The 21,417-nt window shown below is 44.4% G+C and overlaps 1 protein-coding gene across 2 annotated transcripts in view; it reads right to left on the bottom strand.

Annotated features, from left to right (window-relative positions):
* The window catches only part of EGFL6 (EGF like domain multiple 6), a 51,404-nt gene extending 38,916 nt beyond the window's left edge, over positions 1–12,488 (bottom strand). The window contains exon 1 of one of the 2 annotated variants that reach the window (XM_036016526.1): positions 12,175–12,488. In XM_036016526.1, the coding sequence (XP_035872419.1) occupies positions 12,175–12,254 (80 nt within the window). In that variant the 5' untranslated portion in view covers positions 12,255–12,488. The remainder of the gene's footprint in view (positions 1–12,174) is intronic. The other variant, XM_028523412.2, reaches the window with a different exon arrangement.
* Between the last annotated feature and the right edge of the window lie 8,929 nt (positions 12,489–21,417).

Here is a 21,417-nt window from a genome sequence, read left to right as displayed (position 1 = left end):
GAAGGTGTTCCAGGCAGAGAAAACAACTTGTATCAAGGATGGAGGCACTAAGAACAAGAGTTGGTGGCCTATCAACTCAAGCATAGAAAGTAGTGTGTCTTTGGACTAGGGGAATGGGGAGGGGGGTAGAGAGAATAGTAGAATGGAGAAGGAGCAGGGAGATTAGCAGGCACCCGAAAAAAAGACCCGAGTCCGTGTGAAACATTTTACCCATCCTGAGAGCTTCGGAGAGTTATGGAGGGATTTAAAGAAGTTGGAAATTTCAAAGGTTTGACAAAACACAAACCAGCCTCCGTAGAACCATGGCGGACTTTGATAAGCTCTAATAAGATTACCAAAACTGTTACACGTGAAATCACATGAAAACAAAATGAAATTTGTTGAAATAGGATATTTTTCAAACAGTCTAATTACAAACTTTCAAAAGAGCCCAGGGTCCCTTGCATGGGTGGCCAAAGCCATTTCATATGCATCAGGCAAAGTCAACGATTGCTGATTATGCAGAATCCTGCCCGAGGTTAACTGACAGGAGAAAGTTACCAGAAGATGAAATTTATATACTGTTTGCACATTACCACAACTCTCCAGAGCCATCCTCTTGCTCGGGTTTTATTGCTTTCACATGTGTGCCTATAGGTGAAAAGGTGAAACTGGGAAATCTGAGGTGTATGAATTTCCCCCAAGTCATCGTTTTTTGACATGGTACAAAGTATCTCTTGTAAAATTGCCCAAAATGTTAATGAGTAACATTTGGGCCATCAAACACTTGTTAATAAAGTAAGATTTCTCACCCACTGTAAGGAATTCCTTGCCTAGTCACAAAGGCATCTTAGGATTCAAGCTTTGTGAGACAAAATCAGAAAACTGTCCTTGATTCCAGCCTCAGTCTCATTTGTTTAAAACATGAAAACAATGGTTAAGCATCAACTCATGATTAGGAACTCTGAAATGGATTCTGATGTTTAGGCAACTGTACAAACCAGCAAACACTGGCTCAGCCTCCAGCTGCTCTGTAGATGCAGCAACACGCTCTGTGCATATTTCCTAGAGATGACCAAGCAGCTTCAAACAACATGGAAGGGAAAACCATCCGAGAACCATGGGAGTCCATAAATGAGCAACCTGCCTTTTCATTCATGGGTGTGCCCTCTGTGTAGTCACCTTGTTTGGAGACAGAACTTCAAAGGGACAGCTACCAGTGGGATCTTACTGGTTTGATCACCAGGTCACCAGGTTCTGCATCTGGTCACGCAAATGGAAAACTAGTTTAAAGGAGGGAATTCCCTACTGGACAGAATTGCGAATAATTACGTGCTGATTTATAGATGCCAGAGGAAATTGATTTATTATACCAAGAATCCAGCTCTGCAGTCTACTCTTGCCAGTTTTTTTTAAAGCACATGTGCAGCTATTTAAACTTATGAATAAAAAGAAAATTAATTATGAGATATTTTTGTTTCAATTGAAACGATATTATTGAGGGGAAGAAAGGAATGCAGCATAGGCAAGCATGATATTGACAACAGCAGGGCACACTATCTTATAAAATCTCTTTAAAACGTGCTAAAAAAAGCTTTAACTTTTAGTTTCTACATAGTTCTCACATGCCATTCCATGTTGATATTAGCAAATGCTTCAAATTGTTTTTCCCAGAAGCCTCTCCTGCCTTTGCTCCAGTACCATGCCCACTCATAAACGTTCCCACCACTAATTCAATAATTATTTTACTTTAATATCTAGTTGTGAGTATTCTGGATCAGGGCCATAAACTATTCGGTTAAACTATGTGAAACTGTTATTTTTTAAAGTTTAAAATGGCTGAATATCTTTAATTTCATATGTTGTTGTAATTTAACAGTCATGGAAAAGAAGGTTAAGTGCTCTTGGGCACAAAGCTACACTCTACTTCCCAGGCAGCCTGCCAGTTAGTTGGGGTCACATGACTGGCGTTGGCCAATGGAATGTGAATAGAGCACCTGCAAGCCAGCTTACAACACCTCCCAAGAGATCCTTTCCATCAACCCGTCAACTAAAGAGGACTCTGTGGACCTGGAGGAAGATGGTGCCTCACAAGATGGATGGAGCCTGGCCTTGTGTGAAGGCACGCAGCCCTATTTGAAACATGCCTTGGACTTAGAGGTAGGCAAAGAAGGAAACTAACTGTGTTCAGCCGCTGCGATTTTCAGATGGTTTGATGCACAAGTTTGCCTACCATGATCAACACAGTAGTATTGGAAGAACCATTTCTTTTTATTTATTGAAGAAGATACAAGAAACATTATACATAGGGCAATGACATCTCAGTCCCCTTCAAAGGAGGCACCTTGGGACCTCACACAGTTCTTGAATTTCATGCCAAGACTCTGTGTCAAAATCTTGGACACAGTAGTTTTTGGAATCCCCGGATCAGCCTCTAATTCTCGCACTGTCAGTAGTTGATCTTCATTGATTGCCGCCTGCACACAATCAACATTCTCAGGTGTTCTGCTTGTTGCAGGCCGTTCAGAATGGGGATAGCTTTCAACATATTCTTGACCATCTTTGAAGCATTTGTGCCACACTTTTATTTGCGCTACACTCATTACATCATCCCCGAAAGCCTTCTGAATCATCCAAATAGTTTCCACAGAGGAATGCTCAAGCTTAACTCATAATTGGATGCAGATTTGTTGCTCTACTCAGTCAGTCATTTTGAATGCACACATGCTCACTCAATGGCATCTACCACCCTCATTGACTAGTACAGTGAAGTCATCATTGTTCACGCATGCACATTGCAGTCCACTCTCCTTGACCGCCAGGTCATACAAACCATTCTCATTATAGTAACAATGGTGGACTTTTTCCGGACAGACCTCATATAACATTGGAGCAGTGCATTCTGGGATTATTAAAGAAACATGGCTAACATCAGAATTTAACAGATGTCTGAGTATAAGGAGCTTTTATGTATTTGGCTGGATTGACCCAACCCCATGGAACCTGATAAGCCTGGAGTCATCACTTAAAAGGAGTTTGTGAACCTAGAAAATGACCCCACCAACACCCTCTGCCGTCTACCACCTTGGGAGGTCTGGCTGGGCTGGCCAGCTCCTCTCTCTTACTCTCTGCCTGTCTCTGACCTCTCTTCTTAAATAATGTTTGGCACAGAGACGGCCTGGGGAACCTAGGGAACCTGGACCTAGGGCAGGGAAGTATTAACCATAGGTGAGCAAGTCTCTGCAGAGAGGAGGCCCTGAGCTGCGGGAGTCTGAGCGAAATGCTGAATTGCCAGATTTCTTCTAATGCACTGTACAGCTTGCTGTCTACATTGATCAAATTAATCAGAAAATCACTGTCTCCACAGCTGAAGTTAATTTTAAAACATTCCAGGGATTGTGTAAGTAGTATAGTATTTCTTCTTGGGATTCCTTATTGTCTGCAAAAATATACTGTGCCAGAATTCTCTGTATGCTTATGGTTCCAGGAAACTTCATGATACTCTCCAAGACAAATTGAAAGTTAAAACTTCTTTTACTGATGTCTAAATCTTTTTAAATATTGCCAAGCAAATAAAAATTTTTTTTTCTAAATAAGGCTAACAAGGTTCAACCATGATGGGGTTTTTTTGTTGTTGTTGTCTTTGATTTTTGTTTTCTTTTGTTCCTAGGTCCCAGTATGGGAAGCCCATTGTACCTAACGAGTTAAGATTAATTCTGGGTTCTCATCCATGTTCAAGGTACACAGTTCAAGTGCAACAGGCCCAGGGATACCCCAGTGCATCTCACCTTCCCAAACATATAGGCTATCAAGCTCTCTGGTCGGCAGTGTGTACTGAGGCATCTTCAAATTGTCCATGCCATGAGTGGTAGGACAAAAGTCAGAACTTTCCATTGCTTCCTCTATTTCTCTCATCGTCCAAGCTCAGGAGTTAGGTAGAAATTGGGGAAGAGGAGAGTGTTAGTTTGTGCTCCCCCAGAAGCAGGCCAGGAGACAAGGATTTGAATGCAAGTGGTTTATTGCTGAAGTGAAGGGAAGATGGATAGGGGAGTAGGATATTGAGACAAGGGAGGGAGGGTGGTCCAAAAAACCAGTGTTATCAAGACTGCTACATTTATTTTCCACCACATTCATCCACTCATAGTGAACATGGGGGAGAATGACATAGAATGGAGTTTGAGAAGTAGGAAAAGGCTAGATCAAGCAGGCCCTTTCACACCACATTAAATAGAACAGATTTTATTCTTAATCCAATGGAAAGTCACTGAAAGGTTTTAAGAAAAGGGCTGACATGACCTGATTTAAATTGTAAGAGCAACACTTTGGGCTGTAGACTGGAGAAAGCAAAAGAAGCAGCAAATGGAAGCTATTGTGAGGGTGTATGTCTGACAATGGTAATGTGGCTGGGTGGTGGACGAGGAAGGAAAGGGAGATGGACTTGAGACGTGGTGGGTAATAGGACTTAGTGCCATGTTGAATACAGGTGGGGAGGAAGAGCAATTTGTCAAGAATGATGCCCAGGTTTCTGGCTTGAGTCAGTTGGGTGGAGTTTGTTCTGGGATAGGGAGAAGGGGTGAGGTGGGGGCCAGCACGGGTTTCAGAGAGCTGATCAAGAATGCAGTTTTAGATGTCCTAAGCTCAGTGAGAGCCTGGGGCATGAGATTCCTGCTTTGCATAATCTGCATATGGATGTATTGAAAGCACTAGGACTGGAGAGGATACAGATAAAGGAGAAAACAGGGTCAGAGACTGATCTCTGGAAATGGAGGCTGGGAGAAGAGGTTGGGAAGGAGTAGCCAGTGTGGGAGCAGGAAACCCAGCGTGTGTGGTGTGTTGGTTTTAAAATATGCCCACAAAAATAAAGCTTAGTTCCTCTCCCCTTATGTGGTACTATACTTAACGCCTGGCTTCTGACAAAGAGAACACAGTGGGAATGATGGAGGGTAATTGCTGAGATTAGAACATAGGAGGCATCGCTATGAGGGAAGTCACCTGACATGCCATGAGGACACTCAAACAGCCCTGTGGATGAGGACCTGAGGCCTCCTGTCCACAGCCAGGTGAATGCATTGTTTTCAAAGCAGATTCTCCAGCTAGACCCCAGGCAACAGCTGGAATGCAGCCTAGTGAAAACCCCTAGCCCAATGCAGCTCAAATGCTCCTGAATTCCTCCTGCCTCACTGAAACTGCAAGAAGTGATACATATTGTTTGAAGCCACTCAGTTTTGGGGTATTTTGTTAAATAGCAATAGATAACTAATATATATGGTGCCCAGAAACCCAGCAAAGCGAATACTTGAAGAGCAAGGTAATGGTCTTTGTAAGGATATTTGTATCTATGGTACCTTGATTTAAATTTCTTTTATGCGCCCTGGCTGGCGTAGCTCAGTGGATTGGGCGTGGGCTGCGAACCAAAGTGTCCCAGGTTCGATTCCCAGTCAGGGTACATACCTGGGTTGCAGGCCATGACCTCCAGTAACCGCACATTGATGTTTCTCTCTCTCTCTCTATCTCCCTCTCTTCCCTCTCTAAAGATAAATAAGTAAAATTTTGAAAAAAAATTCTTTTATGCATTGATATGAGAGAGAAAGGGAGAGGGAGAGAAAGAGAAGAAAGGAAGAGAGAGAGAGAAACAAACATCAATTTGTTGTTCCAGTTATTTCTGTATTCATTGGGTGCTTCTTTTATGTGCCCTGACCAGGGATGGAACCCGCAACCTTGGTGTATCAGGGGATGAGCCTCTAACCACCTGAGCTACCTGGCCAGGGTGGTCCTTTGATTTTTAAGTTTGCATTCCTATTCATCAAAACTGAGATGCCATGGATTATATGCACACTATGATTATGTACATTAAGAAAGAAAAATGCCGGCAATTAAACTAAACCATGATTCATTGCCTTAATGATAATTCTGTGCAGTTGTGTGATGAGCATGAATGGGTCATGATCTTCAAAGAACACAGAGCCTGCAATGCCCTGCTTTGCTTTTTATTGCTCTCAGAACAAAGTCCAAACTCCTTGGCTTGACATATGGGGCTCCTCACAGCCTGGTTGTAGCCTGCCTTCTTGACCACTTGAAAGCCACTGGGCTCATGACCCCAGATGCTGGCCAATTCTCTCTGCATTTCAGGCCAAAGCCTTCTATTTACATTCCTTTTGCAGATATGTATCTATTCACCCAGCCATTCATTTATTCCTATGCAATCCCTACTACGAACTAAGCACTGGAATACCTGCCTCTCTCCCATCTTATATTATTAGGTGCACTCACATTCTGAGGCTCATATCTTCCTGTCTCCTAAAATTCTTCAACAGGATTAAATGACACTGGTAAGCTTTTTAAAATTCTCACCCAAGGATATGTTTTTATTAATGAGAGAGAGAGAGAGAGAGAGAGAGAGAAATAATGATCAGTTGCCTCCCATATGCACCCTGACTGGGGATCGAACCTTTTAGTGTATGGGACAATGTTTTAACCAACTAAGCCATCCGGCCAGGGTGGTAACTTGTTTTTATAACACTTCTTTCCCTCCTCTGTCCCACTTCCTGGCTTCCCTATTAGAACTTCCTGGGGTGGAGGTGCCTCCCAAAGAAACCATCCACATTCAAATCCTGGTCTGAGTCTGCTCCTGAGACAATGTAAACTTAGAGAAAGGTGGTGGTGTTGGGAGGGTGGAGCATCAGGATTTCCCACTTAGTCTCCACTCTCCCTTGATTGTGCTGGGCAGAGTCCAGGTAAGAGAATCACTGGTGATAATGTGTGTGAAAGCACTTTGCAAAAATGTCAGCTTTCATACGTTCATTTTGGGGGCAAATACGTTTGGAATACAGGCTCACCTCAGAGATATTGTGGGTTCAATTCCAGACCACCACAATGAAGTGAATATCATAATAAAGAGAATAACCTGAATTGTTTGGTTTCCCAGTGCATATAGGTTATATTTACACTCTACTGTAGCCTATTAAGTGTGTAATAGCATTATGTCTAAAAAAGCAATATACACACCATAATTAAAAATGCGTTATTGCTTAAATATGCCAACCATCATCAGACCCTTCAGCAACTCATAACCTTATTGCTGGTGGAGGTCTTGCCTCTTGACAATAAAAATGCAATATCTGCAAAATGCAATAAAGTGAAACAATAAAATGAGATGTACCTATAGTGGAAGGTCCCCGTTCTTAGAGCAGAAGACCAAACCAAATGCAGTTTGGGGAAATCATTGAATTTCAAGTTTGTCCTTCCCATTGACTGGCAAATAGACTCAATACAAAATTCTGGGGGTTGGTGAGAGAATTGATTGAAATCACAGTGAAAAGTGTTGACGCATAGTAGGGTCTCAACAATATTTGTTGAATGCCAATCTGATTTATGAAGACTAGATAATATACTTATTCGCAATTTATGTTTACATAACCTTGGTTGATACACATAAATCACACATAAGTAGGACTTGAATACCTTCCAAGCCAATGAAACAACTGAAAGAAGGTTGCTTGGAAATAATTTCTATGTTGTAATTGGACATTTCATGGTCACTATTTCCTAGAAACACTCAGCTCTTCAGTGTTGACTTTATTCCCACAAGTTCTGGTTTTAAGAATAAATAAATGGCATGCCAACTATTTACAAATCACTAAAGTCATGTTTAAAAATAAGATCTAGGCCCTGGCTGGCGTAGCTCAGTGGATTGAGCGTGGGCTGGGAACCAAAGTGTCCCAGGTTCGATTCCCAGCCAGGGTACATTCCTGGGTTGCAGGCCAGAACCCCCAGCAACCGCACATTGATGTTTCTCTCTCTCTCTCTCTCTCTCTCTCTCCCCCCCTTCCCTCTCTAAAAATAAATAAATAAATAAAACACTGTTTAAAAAAAAATAAGATCTAGTCCATAAATCTAAAACAACAGGCTCATGGCTCAGGCTTCCTGTGGAAGGTTGAATAATACCCTCCTCTCCAAGATGTCCATGCCCTAATCTCTGGAACCTGTGAATGTCACCTTACACGGCACAAGGGACTTTGCAAATGTGGTCAAATTAAGGATTTTGAGATGGGAAAATCATCCTGGATTAGCTGGGTGGGCCTGGTATAATCAGAAGGGTTCTTCTCGGAGAGAGAAAGATGACTGCAAGTCAGGGAAAAGGCCATTTGATGAAGGAAGGAGATTGGAGTGATGTGGTTACAAGCCAAAAGACTGTTGGAAACCTTTAAAAGCTCTAAGAGACAAGGAACCCATTCTTCACCGGAGCCCCCAGAAGAAATGAGCCCTGCCAATACCTAAATTTTAGCTTCATAAGACTCAGTTTGGAATTCTGACCTCCAGAACTGCAAGCTAATAAATTTGTGTTATTTTAAGCCACTAAATTTCTGGTAAATTGTTACAATGGCACTTCTTTAATGGCTCTGACAAGAACCAATTCTTCATTCAGGGTGTGGTTTGCAGAAAGTAAACCATGAGTGCAAACCTTCTGCACAAACCCAGTCATTCTTTTACCTCTCACATTATTTATACTTTAATTCAATAGAGAAAAAACATATAGCACAAAGATATTTTAAGTAGGGACTTGCTCCAAACTTGAGTCTCACCGATAGCAAAATTAATATCGTTTACCTTATATGCCCAAGGCTAAAAGATGCCAGACTTAGGATCTAGAGTTCAGATCAATAAATGTTCTATACTGACACTTTCCAATAGAAATGTAACAGCCACATATGGCATTTAAAATTTCCTAGGAGCCACATTTTTAAAAATATAAAAGGGGTGAAATAAATTTTAGTAATATATTTTATCTATTATCTACGTTATCATTTCAACAGGTACTGAAATAAATGATTAACAAAGCAGAGAAATGTGGGACAGAATGGAATTATAGGAAAAGCAAGGAACAATGAGAAAGAATGGGATTGTGGAGAAAGTAGAGAACTATGACAGGGAAATGGGATTATAAGAATGGAGAATTATGGGTGATGGTGGGATTCAGCGAGAAGCAGGGAACTATGGGAAAGAATGGGATTATGGGAGAGAATGGAGATTTGTGGGAGTATAAAATTGTGAGAGAAAATGGTATTATGGGAAAATCAGGTAATTATGGGAAAGAATGGAGACTTATGGGAGAAGCAGGAAATTATGGGAGAATGGAATTATGGGAGTAGCATGATATTATTTGAGAGAATGGAATTATGGGAGAAGTACAAAACTGGTGTTATGGGAGAAACAGGGAACTATGGGAGAGAATGGGATTACGGGAAAAGTAGAAATCTATGTGAGGGAATGGGATTATTGGGGTAAATAGGGAATTAATTATGGTAGAGAATAAGATTATGACAGCATGAAGAATTGTGGGAGGAGCAGAGAACTATGGATGAGAATGGGATTATGGGAGAAAATGCGATCATAGGAGCAGAGAACTATGGGAGAAAATGGAATTATGGGAGAATGGCATTATGGGAGAGAAGGGAATTATGGGAGAAGTGGAGAATAATGGGACAGAATGATATTATGGGAGATGCAGAGAATTATAGGAGGGAATGGGATTATGGGAGAAGCAGAAAACTGTGGGAGGAAATGGGATTGTGAGAGCGAATGGAGAATTGTGGGAGAAGCAGGGAATTATGAGAATGAGATTATGGGATAAGCAGAGGACTAGGGAGAGAATGTAATTATGGAAGAGAATGGGATTATGGGACAAGCAGGGAACTATTGGAGAAAATGGGGTTATGGGAGAGAATGGGATTTTGGTAGCAGCAGGGTACTATAGGAGAGAATGGAATTATGGGAGAGAATGGAGAACTGTAGTAGAAGCAGGGAATATGGGAGAGCTAGGAATAGACAAAGCAGGTCTAGAGCATCTAAATTGCCCCCATGCCCAAAGAGCATATATAAGTCTGGAGTTCAAGCCAAACATTGATGCTTAAGACCACAGAAATGCATGCCGCTAATGATGTATTTATTTGATGAGTGTTGATTGTCTACTATGTGCTAAGCACCATTTAGGAGGCATATCATTTTCTTGGTCACTAAAATTATGGTGAAGTTTTTCAATTAAAAAAACCCCTGGTAATTATATTAAAAATCTCTCTATAGCAGGGGCAATCCTTGCTATAAGTTGTGAAACCTCAGCAAATAATCAGTAGACATACTTTTCTGCAGCCAACGCCTAGCCTTTTCCATGAGCATGTCCCCGTAACTGGGAGTCTGGAGTTGATTAAACACAGTTCCTGCCAGTTCCTTGAAGAGCTGACCACTCGAAATCTCCAAGCATGTTGAGGATATAATAAGCACACTCACTGGTGAACCTGATCCAGAGTAAAGGAACCACGTTTCACGTCTTGAAAACAGTACGATCCTGATATGGATGCTGCATTTTAACATTCTTTGGTTCATTTGGGAGCTTTTTGGCTTTTCATTTAATTTGGTGGCATTTTGAGAGCAATGTTCCTGGAGGTCAGTTTGCTGGTTGCTAAGGAACTAGTAATCTCATCTCCAAAGATGCACTTGGTCTTTTTTAAAATTTATTTTTAGAGAGAGGGGAAGGGAAGGAGAAAGAAGGGAGGGAGAGAAACATCAATGTGTGGTTGCCTCTCACATGCCCGCCCTCTGGGGACATAGCTGGCAACCCAGTCATGTGCCCTGACCGGGAATCAAACCGGCAACCCTTTGGGTCGCAGGTGGGCACTCAATCCACTGAGCTACACCAGCCAGAGCTCACCTGTTTTTTTTTTAAGTGGGCTTACTGGCAAGAGAAGAACTGCCCCCTTCCAGGACAATGCGATTATGAGCAAATGACATCTGCTCACATTTTTATCACAAAAAGGAAATCGAAACTTGTGACCATACATCCTAAGAACGTGATTTGAGGTTTGTTTTCTTTGAACTCCCAAATCCCTTAATACTCTGGCAGCCTCTTAAGCCATGTTTCCCTCTAAGTCACACGCAGACAGGCTCACCTTAAAGCAGCCTGTACTGAAGCAAACCTCTCAGCCTGCTGTCCCAGGAACTGTCCACCAAAAGATCTCAGTGGCGACGTGGTTGTCACTCAGCTAAAGGTGATTCTGCCTCCCACCCCCAGGGGACCCGTGACAATATCCGGGGGACATTTTTTAGTTGTCCCAACTTGGGGAGATTGCTAGGCATCTGGTGGGTAGAGGCACTACAGATGCTGCTGCTAAAAATCCCACAATACACAGAAGAGCCTCACCCTCCCCCCATAAGTGTCCATTGCAGTCACAGTGGAGAAGCCCCGCTCTAGTGGACACCTCAGAAAGCGAGATATCACAGCCAGGGAACCACGAACCCTTTTCCAGTGAGTGTTTCTCAAAAGGCTGCCCTAACAATTGGTGCAGAGGAGGGACTCCAGGCCAGTCTGCCTGGGTTTGAATGCTGAAGCCATCAGCTCCTGGCTGTGCCTTCTTGTGCATTTGCCCCCCGCCCCCCGTGTGCCTCGTTTTTTCTCCTCTACAACAGGAGGGTGATAATCATAGCACCTTCCACAGAGAGCAGTTATGGGGCTTTCAATGGGTGGATGGATAGTCCAAAAGTGTTTCGTACAGCGCCAGGGAGCACTATGTAAGTGTGTAATATCTTAAGTGGGTTTGCCTATCTCTGCAAAAACATTTCAGGGCTTAGGAAAGGTTATGGGGAGTAAAGACACATCCTCAGATTCTGAACTGCCACAGCAAGAAGAGTGAGTCGATTCCATCTGACAACGACGTACTTCCTTTGCAGTTCATCAACCCAAAGCAGAGAGCTGCTGAGCACAGGAACCCCCTTCACAGTGGCCTCAGCCCACAAAAGGTAAGCGCTTAGTCCTCGTCCTCCGCAGTTTCTTTCCCTCCTTCCCCAGCAAAACTAGTGCCTGACTGTCAGCGCGGTTAGGAGACAGTGGAAAACACAAAACTGCACAGGCACAAAACCCACCCACTTGCCCACAGACTCTCACACAGCCGCCCCCACGGTAGGTGTCTCACTGGGCTGCGCACAGCCTTCCTCCTCCTAGAAGCGCCAGACGTGGTCAGGTGGGGCGCCATGGATGCAAAGGGAGTTGGAGAGAAGCCCGTGGGCACTCCGGGGTTGGCATCCTTATTAAATTCCGTCTCAGCACGCACGCACCCGCGGGGAGGGCCGAGAGGGACTGTGACAAAGAGTAGGGGTCCCCGTGGGGAGCTTAGGCGCGGTGGGGGGCGATCGCTAGCCACTCACCTGGCCGCATTCCCTGATCCACCTGCCACCCAGGGGAGCAGCAGCGGGAGCGCAAAGGTCCAGGGCAGCGGCATCTTCATCGGGGGGCCTCCCTCTGCCGCAGTTGCCCGCCACTCCTCTTCCTGCCCCCAGGGAGGGCTCAGGACAGAGCGCAGGGGGGACCTGCAGCTTCTCCTCTCCTCTGCTGCGCTGCTCCTGGCTACCACTCCTCCCCAGCCCGGTCCTGCGGGGGCAGGGAGGGAGGCTGCGGCAGGGGGCGCTCGCGGCCCCTGGAGAGGTGGGGGCGCCCTGGCCAGGCCGCCGCAGCTCCTCTGTGGGCGAAGCAGGGTCGGTGCGCGAGGGAGGGCGGGGCGGACCATGCACATCTGGCTGGGACCCGCCTCCAGCACCGCTGCTCACTCATCCTCCGTGTGGTGTTCGCCAAGCAACGTGCCCCAGACTCAGTTCACTTCACTCCAGTCTGTTTCAGACATGGGCAGCTTTCAATGAGTGATACCTGCACTGGAGGATTTAAGAATGTGGTTGAGAAGTCAAAGCAGGAACTGAGCATGCCAGTTCACAATGACACCTCTATCCTACTTCTGTTTAGACTTCCACACTCGGGTGGGTTTTCACCCACAAACTGCAACTCATGGGCTGCTGGAGCTGGGAAGTCACCTCCTGTGCAACCCCTTCGTTTGGCAAGTGACCTGCCATGCTCATTTTTGACAGCTCACTCCCATGAAACCAGCAAACGATATAGTATAGTAACCAGTGCAGAAACTAATGGCAGAAACACAGTGCTATGCGAGTTCAGAGAATTCACTTGGGGACTTGTTCTTTATTTTGATAATTTGTTATAGTAGAATGAGTGATTAGTCTCTCCTTCACCCCCTCCCTGCATCCACGCTCCTTGCCTTCTTGGGAGGCAGAGCCTATGGCTTCCCACTTTGGCTTTGGACTTGACTGTGTGACAGGCTCTGACCAATGGCATTATGGTCAGTTCCAAGCCCTAGCCTTAAAACACCTGAGTCTCTAACATGGCCACGAAAGGAGCGTGCCCCAGCTAGTGTCACAGCTCAAGGAGCATGGGAAACAGGTAGAATGCAGCTACGTGACCAGTTTGCAGACCTATAGCTTAGAGCAGCACTAGTCATCAAGCTTAGTGTATATCAGCAAAGGTCAGTGGTGCCAGTCAAACTACCAAGGCTTATTGTGATGATGTGTTACACAAGCTATAGCTTGTGACCTGGTGTTAGAAATAAAATAAAGAAGCATCTGGAGAAAGAGGAGGTTTATCTAGATTATAAGTTTCATTTGTTGTTTTATAACGGGATTGTGAACCCAGGGGGCGAGAGACAGCTACTAAGAAGGGTTCCTGGTGGCTAAATGAGCTCATTTTTTTTAAAATAGAGCCCTGCGGCCATTTCTAAGCAAGAGCTTCTCACACAAGCCATGTTTCAGGGAGAAACGAGCACTGAACTACCCACCTCTGCATGAAACTGCCCTCTGAGCCAGCCCTTATAAAGGCTTTCCTGTCCTAGTTTAACCAATAGCACTGAGACCTTCACCATCCAGTTGGAGCTGGGGCCAATCACAGCAGCTCTATTTGACCAATCAGGACAGTGCCTTTGGGCCAAACTGTGAGAATGTGGAGTCCTCATGGATGCACCAATCAGGAACCAGGGGCGGGGACTCCTGTCTATATAAGCCAGTTCCCCTCCTGCTCTGGAAGTGCCCTTGCCCTTTCCAGCAAGGATGAGCATGACCTCTCCAGGGCTTGGAGTAGAGCAGAACTGTCTAGCCAGAAAGAGGCCTGGCCTCAGGGCTGCCTCACAGCCCTGCTATTTCACAAGCGACCTGTTCCACAGCCATTCTGTGTCATAATTGAGCTGTTTTGCGCTGAATACAGTTTCCTTCTTCACCGCACCCCAAACTGGGGATTCCTTTTGGCATTGATTTGGTGCCAGTGATCGACTGACAGACTTATGCCATAATTCCAGCCAATGAAATGTGGTGTGCTGCAGCATCCTGGGTTACACCAGAGCTGTCCTTCCTAAGGGAAGCCATGTTGGATCTTCTGTTTTACGGCTGAAGACGTCCTAATGGATTTAATACTCCCGGTTAGCAACCAGTTAGGCTACTGAGCTATTCATAGCCAACAGTGACAGGCATTGTTCTGAACACTTTGCAGGCATCGACTTCCCGAACGCCCACCCGCTTTCTCATCTTCTTATCCCTTTGCGACTTCAGATATCCAATGAGTCTCATGAAGAAGGTTAACAAGATGATCTCGTCGAGGCTGTTACCAAAATCCTTTGAACTCTTCATGCCATAACTGGTTTTATTTACTGAAAAGAGTAAAAAATTCACAGGAAGGAATATAAGGTATGACCCGTATACCTGCCAACATCCTAACGCAGATGGAATATAAAATTTGTCTCGGGTGAGGTTTGCCCATAAGCAGATTCGGAGGCAAGGACTGAAGTGGCAACAGTTTATTCTGGAGGAGCGGAGAGCCCTAGCAGGGCAGAGAGGTAGTGAGTCTGGGGCAGGAAGGCAAACAACAGCTGGTGTGAATCAAGGTATCGTTGGGGCGGCTGCAGCTTCATGCTGCTGGGCACCTCCCGGAGTCAGCCTAGAACATGCACCTCCATGTGGTCTCGCGTGAAAGGCCAGGGAACTGGGGTATTTAGACACCATCTCCATTCGGTCATGGCCTGAAGGTTTCCGCCAGAGTGCTGATTCTAGGACTTCTGTCTGCTGCGCTGAGGGCAGGAAAGAATCCCACAGATGCTGACTACTCACGTGCTCCTGGCAGTGTCCAGCCTGGGAGGAGGTGGGCGGGGCATCACATTGGCGGCTACCTCATGCCTAGCAATTGAATTGAATTGAAAAGTATGGTTGTGCCCATGCCACGTCTTCCTAAACAGTCAGATCCAGATCACTCCCTCCCCCAAATACACCATCATTCCAAAAAAAATCGTAATAAAACATGAACCTCAATGGTGGGGGCCATCCTGCTTTCTTAGCCTGAATTGCCAAGTGTCAGAGGGGCATCTTGCCTAATGTTTACCTGCCACTTTCCAGCTTTACTTTCAGCATTTTGAGGTTGTTTCTGCTCATTGCTCTTTTCAGAGCTGACTTCCCTTCTGCAGGCTTGAAGGAGATGACGAACATTCTGACAGGACACGTCCAGAGAAGATCAAACACTCCTTGGCCAACCTGTCTATTATTTGGGGTCAGGGGGAAGAAAGTGGCATGAGGTAGCATGAGGAACAGAGAAACAAGCTGCAAATGATGTGTTGCCAGGTTGGGTACAAATTGCCATGCAGAAGCAGGTGTTTTTCATAATCATACTGGCGTGGCTGACTGAAGAGAACTACTCTTTGGTGAGCCAAAAGAGGAAAAACAATCTTTGATCAGAATCTCATACAATCATCCACGCCTAGTACAGGACTATGTTTTTTTCTCCAAATCTATTTCCACTTAGTCCCTCCCCGCAACCCATCCCCCTATTGATGGGATATTTTGGTGCTTTCTGAATATACACACACAATGCACATATAAAACACTGGACACTTCAAATGTGCCTGGCACTGAGATCCAAAACTTCTATTGAAATATCAGCACCAGAGGCAAAGCCCTGTTGGGGGAAAGGGCTAGATGGAAGAATATCTAGGCCAGAGATTTGAATTTCAGTATAAATTACTGGGGGAGGGGGAGAGACTTGTTAAAATGGAGATTCGCATTGTGTAGCTTTGGAATGAGGCCGAGTCTTGATTACTACGAAAACTCCAAGTGATACTTGTCTGAGAGCCTCTTAGGGTGGTGAGGCCTAGAGGCCAGCTGGGCCAGCAGTTCTCAAGTTCGGCTGCCCAGCTGAATGATCTGGGGAGCTGCGAAACTGCTGATGCCTGGACCTCACCTCAAGAGATTCTAATGTGTGGACTGTGGCTTGGCCATGGGGACATTTTGAACTTCCTCAGATAGTTTCCATGGAGAGCAAAGACTAAGAGTCATTGATCTGGGCAAACTCTGACCTCTTACAGATGGAAAACTTCAGGTGCAGCGTGCGAAATGCCTTGCCCAACGTCACACACAGGATGAATTCACCTCTGTGTGTTTCCATCATGTAGTCCTCCCCTCAGACTTCATAACATCTTCCCGATCATTCCTACGGAGGGAGATCGTGGCACCTTTTGGTCATCTTCCAGGTTTATTGTGGCCCAGCAACATGCTCTAGAAATGGATGTGTTTTTTTCCCAGTCAGTTTCTTTCCATTCCTTCTTGTTCCATGAAAGGAGGCAATGAAATGTGAGATTATCAATGCAGACACTGCTACATCCTGCATGGGAAGGTGTATCTTGAGATATAAACTGTTTTTCCTGACTCTGTGCCTGTCAAGGACCCTGTTCTGGAAGCTCTATGGTAGAAGCACAATCCCAACCACGTCCAGTCTTCATTCTCTTCCTCACACCATCTTCCTCTCCCCTTACTTTGTCCTCTCCCTCCATTCTTACTCAAACATTTAACTAGAACCTACATAGTGCCAAGCCCTGTGCTAGGCAGTGGGGACCCCTTGGTGGAAATGTGTCCACCAGATTCTGTTTTCTTGTTCTCTCTCTGGTGACCTGGGCTGGACAATTAACACATATTTTTTTTTTTAGAAAGTCTGATCTTCTTTAATAGAGGTGTCATTGTGAACTGGCATGCTCAGTTCCTGCTTTGACTTCCCCACCTCGTGGGGAGAATCGCTACAGTGAAATTAAAAGAGAAAAAAAATGACACCTTGATTCATTTCCCCTCAAAGATTTAGCTGGCTTTTAGAGCTCTCCACTTTCTCCTTCAGGAAGAAAAAAAGATTGCTATTCCTGGATGATTACTACAGGCTGGACATTTAATAGAGGGTAGTTATTTACTCTTGGCAACACTTAATAAGGCAGATATTATTACACAATTTTACAAGTGATGAATTTGAGACTTACAGTAGTTAACTGTCTCTGAGGTCATCTATCAATGTAATAAAAAGAGCATGGATTTTGAAGTCAGACCTCACTGGAGATTCATTTTGCCACCAAATTTCATTCTTTGTAGCAGATGCATAACCTGGTGGAGGTAGGGGGAGTCCATTCACCACCCAAAACAGTGAATAATATTTAATATGCAGGGAAGTATGTTCTGGTGAGAAACAACATGGCGTTCATCTGATCTTTAAGAGAGGCTATGACCCTTTAAATCTCACTATTGTGTAGACAAATCCCCTTGCTGTGAATGAAATCTCATTGTGTGAATGCTGTCTCCCTTCACTTCTACCAGTTTCTTAGGTTCCCAGCTTAAGAAACTCAATCATCAGGGGCTTTTCTTTTTGTCTCCATGGGGAGCAGATATGGCGTGAGTCCATCCTGTACACTACCTTCCTGTTCCGTGTGTAAATATCCTTTGCTATGTTCCTGCTCACAGTTGAATGTAATAATAACTTGGCAAAGCTTGTCTATTTATTTGTACCTACATAAAGCCTATATAATGATTTGCAAGAGCTAAACCCAGGCAACTCCGTTCAGACAGGCCTTAAGAATAGACTCTTTACTCAAAGTCACTCCAACTTAATTTGGGAAACTTTGATGGAGAAATCTGTGCGCTATAAAATTGGAAGTACCTTTTTTGATCCTTCTTTTTAAAAAAATAAACATAGCAAAACTTTCTTTTTCTTTTTTTTAAAGTCAGGGTGACCCCTCAAGTGAGAAAGCTAATTTTATTTTTTAATTTTATTTATTTTTAAATTTTATTTTTATTTATTTATTTTTTAGAGACAGGAAGAGAGGGAGAAAGAGAGAGAGAAACATCAATGTGTGGTTGCCTCTCACATGGCCCCACTGGGGACCTGGCCCGCAACCCAGGCATGTGCCCTGACTGGGAATCGAACCTGCAATGCTCTGGTTTGCAGCCCGCACTCAATCCACTGAGCTACACCAGCCAGGACGCAAAATTTTCTAAAACAAAATTCTTTGTTCTTTTCTTTCTTTTTTACATATATTCCTCCCAATTTTAAAAAAAAGTTGTAATACATGGTTTGCAAGTTTATTCATTCCATTAACAAACATATTTTGTATCTACGTAGTCATGTACTGGACACTGTGTTTGAATGAGATATAAAGATGAAGAAGGCGTAGTCCCTTGTCCTGGGTGACAGGAATATAAATACATTATTAGAAGTAATGGCATACGTGGTAACAGAAGTACTTTATGGTGCTTTGGAAACAAGGAAGGAAGAAGATAAATTCTTTGTGTCCGTACATTTAAATGTTTGTTCCTGTATTATCCCCTACTTTTATGAATTATAGTATAAAATGATCTGTCGTTGGAAAGACTTTCAGAAAATGGAAAATCTTGCAAATTGTGTTTGTGCAGATAACAACTTTCCCCAACCCCCAGTGTCCTAGTCTACAGCTCTGCTACATTTGAGTGAGGCAGCATTGTTTGCTACGAAGAGGCTAGGGTTGGAAATGAGGAGGTCAGGATTTAGTTCAGGGTTCTACCAACTAATTTCCTTAACTTGGGCAAGCCAGTTCATCTCTTTGGGCCTCCCCTTCTACATCTATATCATGCTTGCCAAAGATTCTGGATCCTTAAATGTCTTTCTCCAAAGTTCTGTGATTCTAACATTTTCTTTGGCAGGAAGGTGGGGGGAACTCAACTATGACCCAAAGACTGTATCTGAGATTGAAAAGTCGGGTTCATTTCAGCAAATAAGGAATCCTGATCCAATGAATACACGGATAGATAAATGAGTGAATGAACCGTTTCTTCTATTGTAGCTGAGATCCATCCTGCTCTGCTTCTGGCTCCGATTCCACCTTGTACATGAACTTCTTCATTACTCACTTGGTGCCAGGCACCATGCTTGGAGTTGGTGATCAAACATGCAGAACATTAGTGTCACCCATCATTGTGACTATCCACAAACCCACTGCATGTTTCCTAAACACCCTCAGGTGTGGTACCATCCTGTTGAGAAGCACTGGCCTGCCACGATGGGAAGCTGTGTCCTATGGGCTATATGGGAGCCACTGGGGCATTCTGAACAGGGCAGTGACATGATACGTGACCACACATGAGTTTGAGAGCACCGAGGATTCTCCAGAGACAATGGGCTGAAGGCCAGAATCAGAGGCTCAGGAGGCTGCAGTGACAGTTCAGACAAATGTACCTGCACTGCACGAAAGGAGCTACGCATTGATGGAGAAGAAGAGAACCAGTGTAGTAAGAGGAGCGCAGGGGGAATAATCCAGACCTTGGATATGAGAGCCAAACCGCTTTGTGACCTTAGACTGGGTGACTGTGGGCAAGTTGTTTGGCCTCTCTGTGCCTCAGGTTCCTCGTCTTTAAAGTAGAAGGTAATAGCCCTGGCTGGTGTGGCTCAGTGGATTGAGCACTGGTCTATGAACCAAAGGGTTGCTGGTTTGATTCCCAGTCAGGGCACATGCCTTGGTTGTGGGCCAGGTCCCCATTGGTGGGGGGCATTGCACAAGAGGCAACCACACATTGCTGTTTCTCTCCCTCTCTTTCTCCCTCCCTTCCACTTTCTCGAAAAACAAATAAATAAAATTCTTTTTAAAAAAGAAGGTAATGACATCTACTGCATAGGCATGTTAACCATTCATATACAATCTCCATGAAAGCTGAGACTTTGTCTCTGCTCACCCTTGTGTATCTAATGCCTGGTACCATGGCACTCAGTGCTTGATGAATGACTGAATGAGTATTCACTAAATGGATGGGACAAACATGAAAATCGTGTAGAAAAAACATGGCCAGTATTATGATACACATGTACTGAAATTTCTGTCCTTCCCCAAACCTGCCCCTTGCTAGTGTGTTGTAACCTCAGGTGACCATCTGTAGGGTGTCCCAGTCCTTGCACTCTTATTCTCAAGGGCTCCGTGTCTCATATGTCATTCCTATTCATATCTTCTCTGCTGGTTAGAATCCTGGCAGGGAATAGCTAGATGGACACCAAAGATTTTTTCCCCTAGAATAGAGCTAGACTATGTCTCCTAGACTCCAGGCATTTACATGGGATACGCTGGACAGAGGGATTATTCACATCCCATAAGGGACAGAGCTGGACAGAGTGAGGTTTCATCATGATAGTTTCAGAATGGCATGCAATTTACAACGTATGAATTGTTTATTTCTGGAATTTTCCTTTTCATATTTGCAGACCACGGTTGACGGCATGTCACTGAAACCACGGGCAGGAAAACCGTGCAGCCGAGGGGGGAACCGCTGTAGTTGCCAAAGCCTGCTTACCTTGAACACCTGCAACACTTCATCTGAGGATTTCCTAGTCACTGATGACAGTTCTAATCCAGCAAAGGACGGGGATTTGGTGAGTCAACATCCCAGCTACCTCGCCCCTTGGGGGAATTCTGAGGCGTGCTCTGCCGTCGCTCGGGGTTCCCCAGAGGGACTGAGCTCCGGATGCCCGGAGTGGAAGCAGCTTGACAGCTTATGCTTTTTCAGTTTCCTCCCCTTCCCTGTCTCGCTTTCCCCTTTCTTGGCCAATATTTCTTGGGATCGTCTTGCAAGTAACCTACTGGCAGCCCCCTCCTTGCCTTTGGGGAAACCCCACATAAGCTGCCTATATGTTCCGCTAGAAACGATTTCCACACAAACTGTGAATGACATCTTGTCACACATTTGGCAAGGGAATCTCCTTTCGAGTTCATTTAACGTCAATTCTATGACCTGTGTGAGCTCTGAGGTCCCCCACGGCCACTTTGAGCACAGTGGGGTGCTGGGCAGTTCTTTCCATGGGTAAGTGGTCATTTGGTGAGATGCATCCAGCAGGTAAAACCTGTAAACCAAATACTAAACTCATTCCTTGGTCACAACCTTCCATTTTACTCAACTTGTGAACATGTGGTGGTGCTTTTTTTTTTGTATAGTGTGAAATTTGCATGGTGTGAAAGTGAAGAAAACATCTTTTACATTTTGTTCTCAGCACAACATAATACACTATAAATTCCTCAAAGGACACATTGACTATGTATGTAAATTCTAGCTTTTCCTTCTTTTGTCAAACTCAAAGCACTGCTTGGATGCCAGGAACAAGAAGTCATGTCAGTGGAAGCTTATGATAGAAACACAATATGATACCTATTATATGTTTCCAAGGCTGCTATCTTTGTTGAACAGAAAAGAGAATGCATAATAGTATTTTGCTGATGTGAAATAGGCTTCAGATTATGAAAATAAGAT

The sequence above is a fragment of the Phyllostomus discolor genome, chromosome X (genome assembly GCF_004126475.2).
Source record: "Phyllostomus discolor isolate MPI-MPIP mPhyDis1 chromosome X, mPhyDis1.pri.v3, whole genome shotgun sequence".
Classification (NCBI taxonomy): domain Eukaryota; kingdom Metazoa; phylum Chordata; class Mammalia; order Chiroptera; family Phyllostomidae; genus Phyllostomus; species Phyllostomus discolor.
The sequence above is the reverse complement of the archived record's forward strand: the minus strand, read 5'-3'. Positions and strand labels throughout refer to the sequence as shown.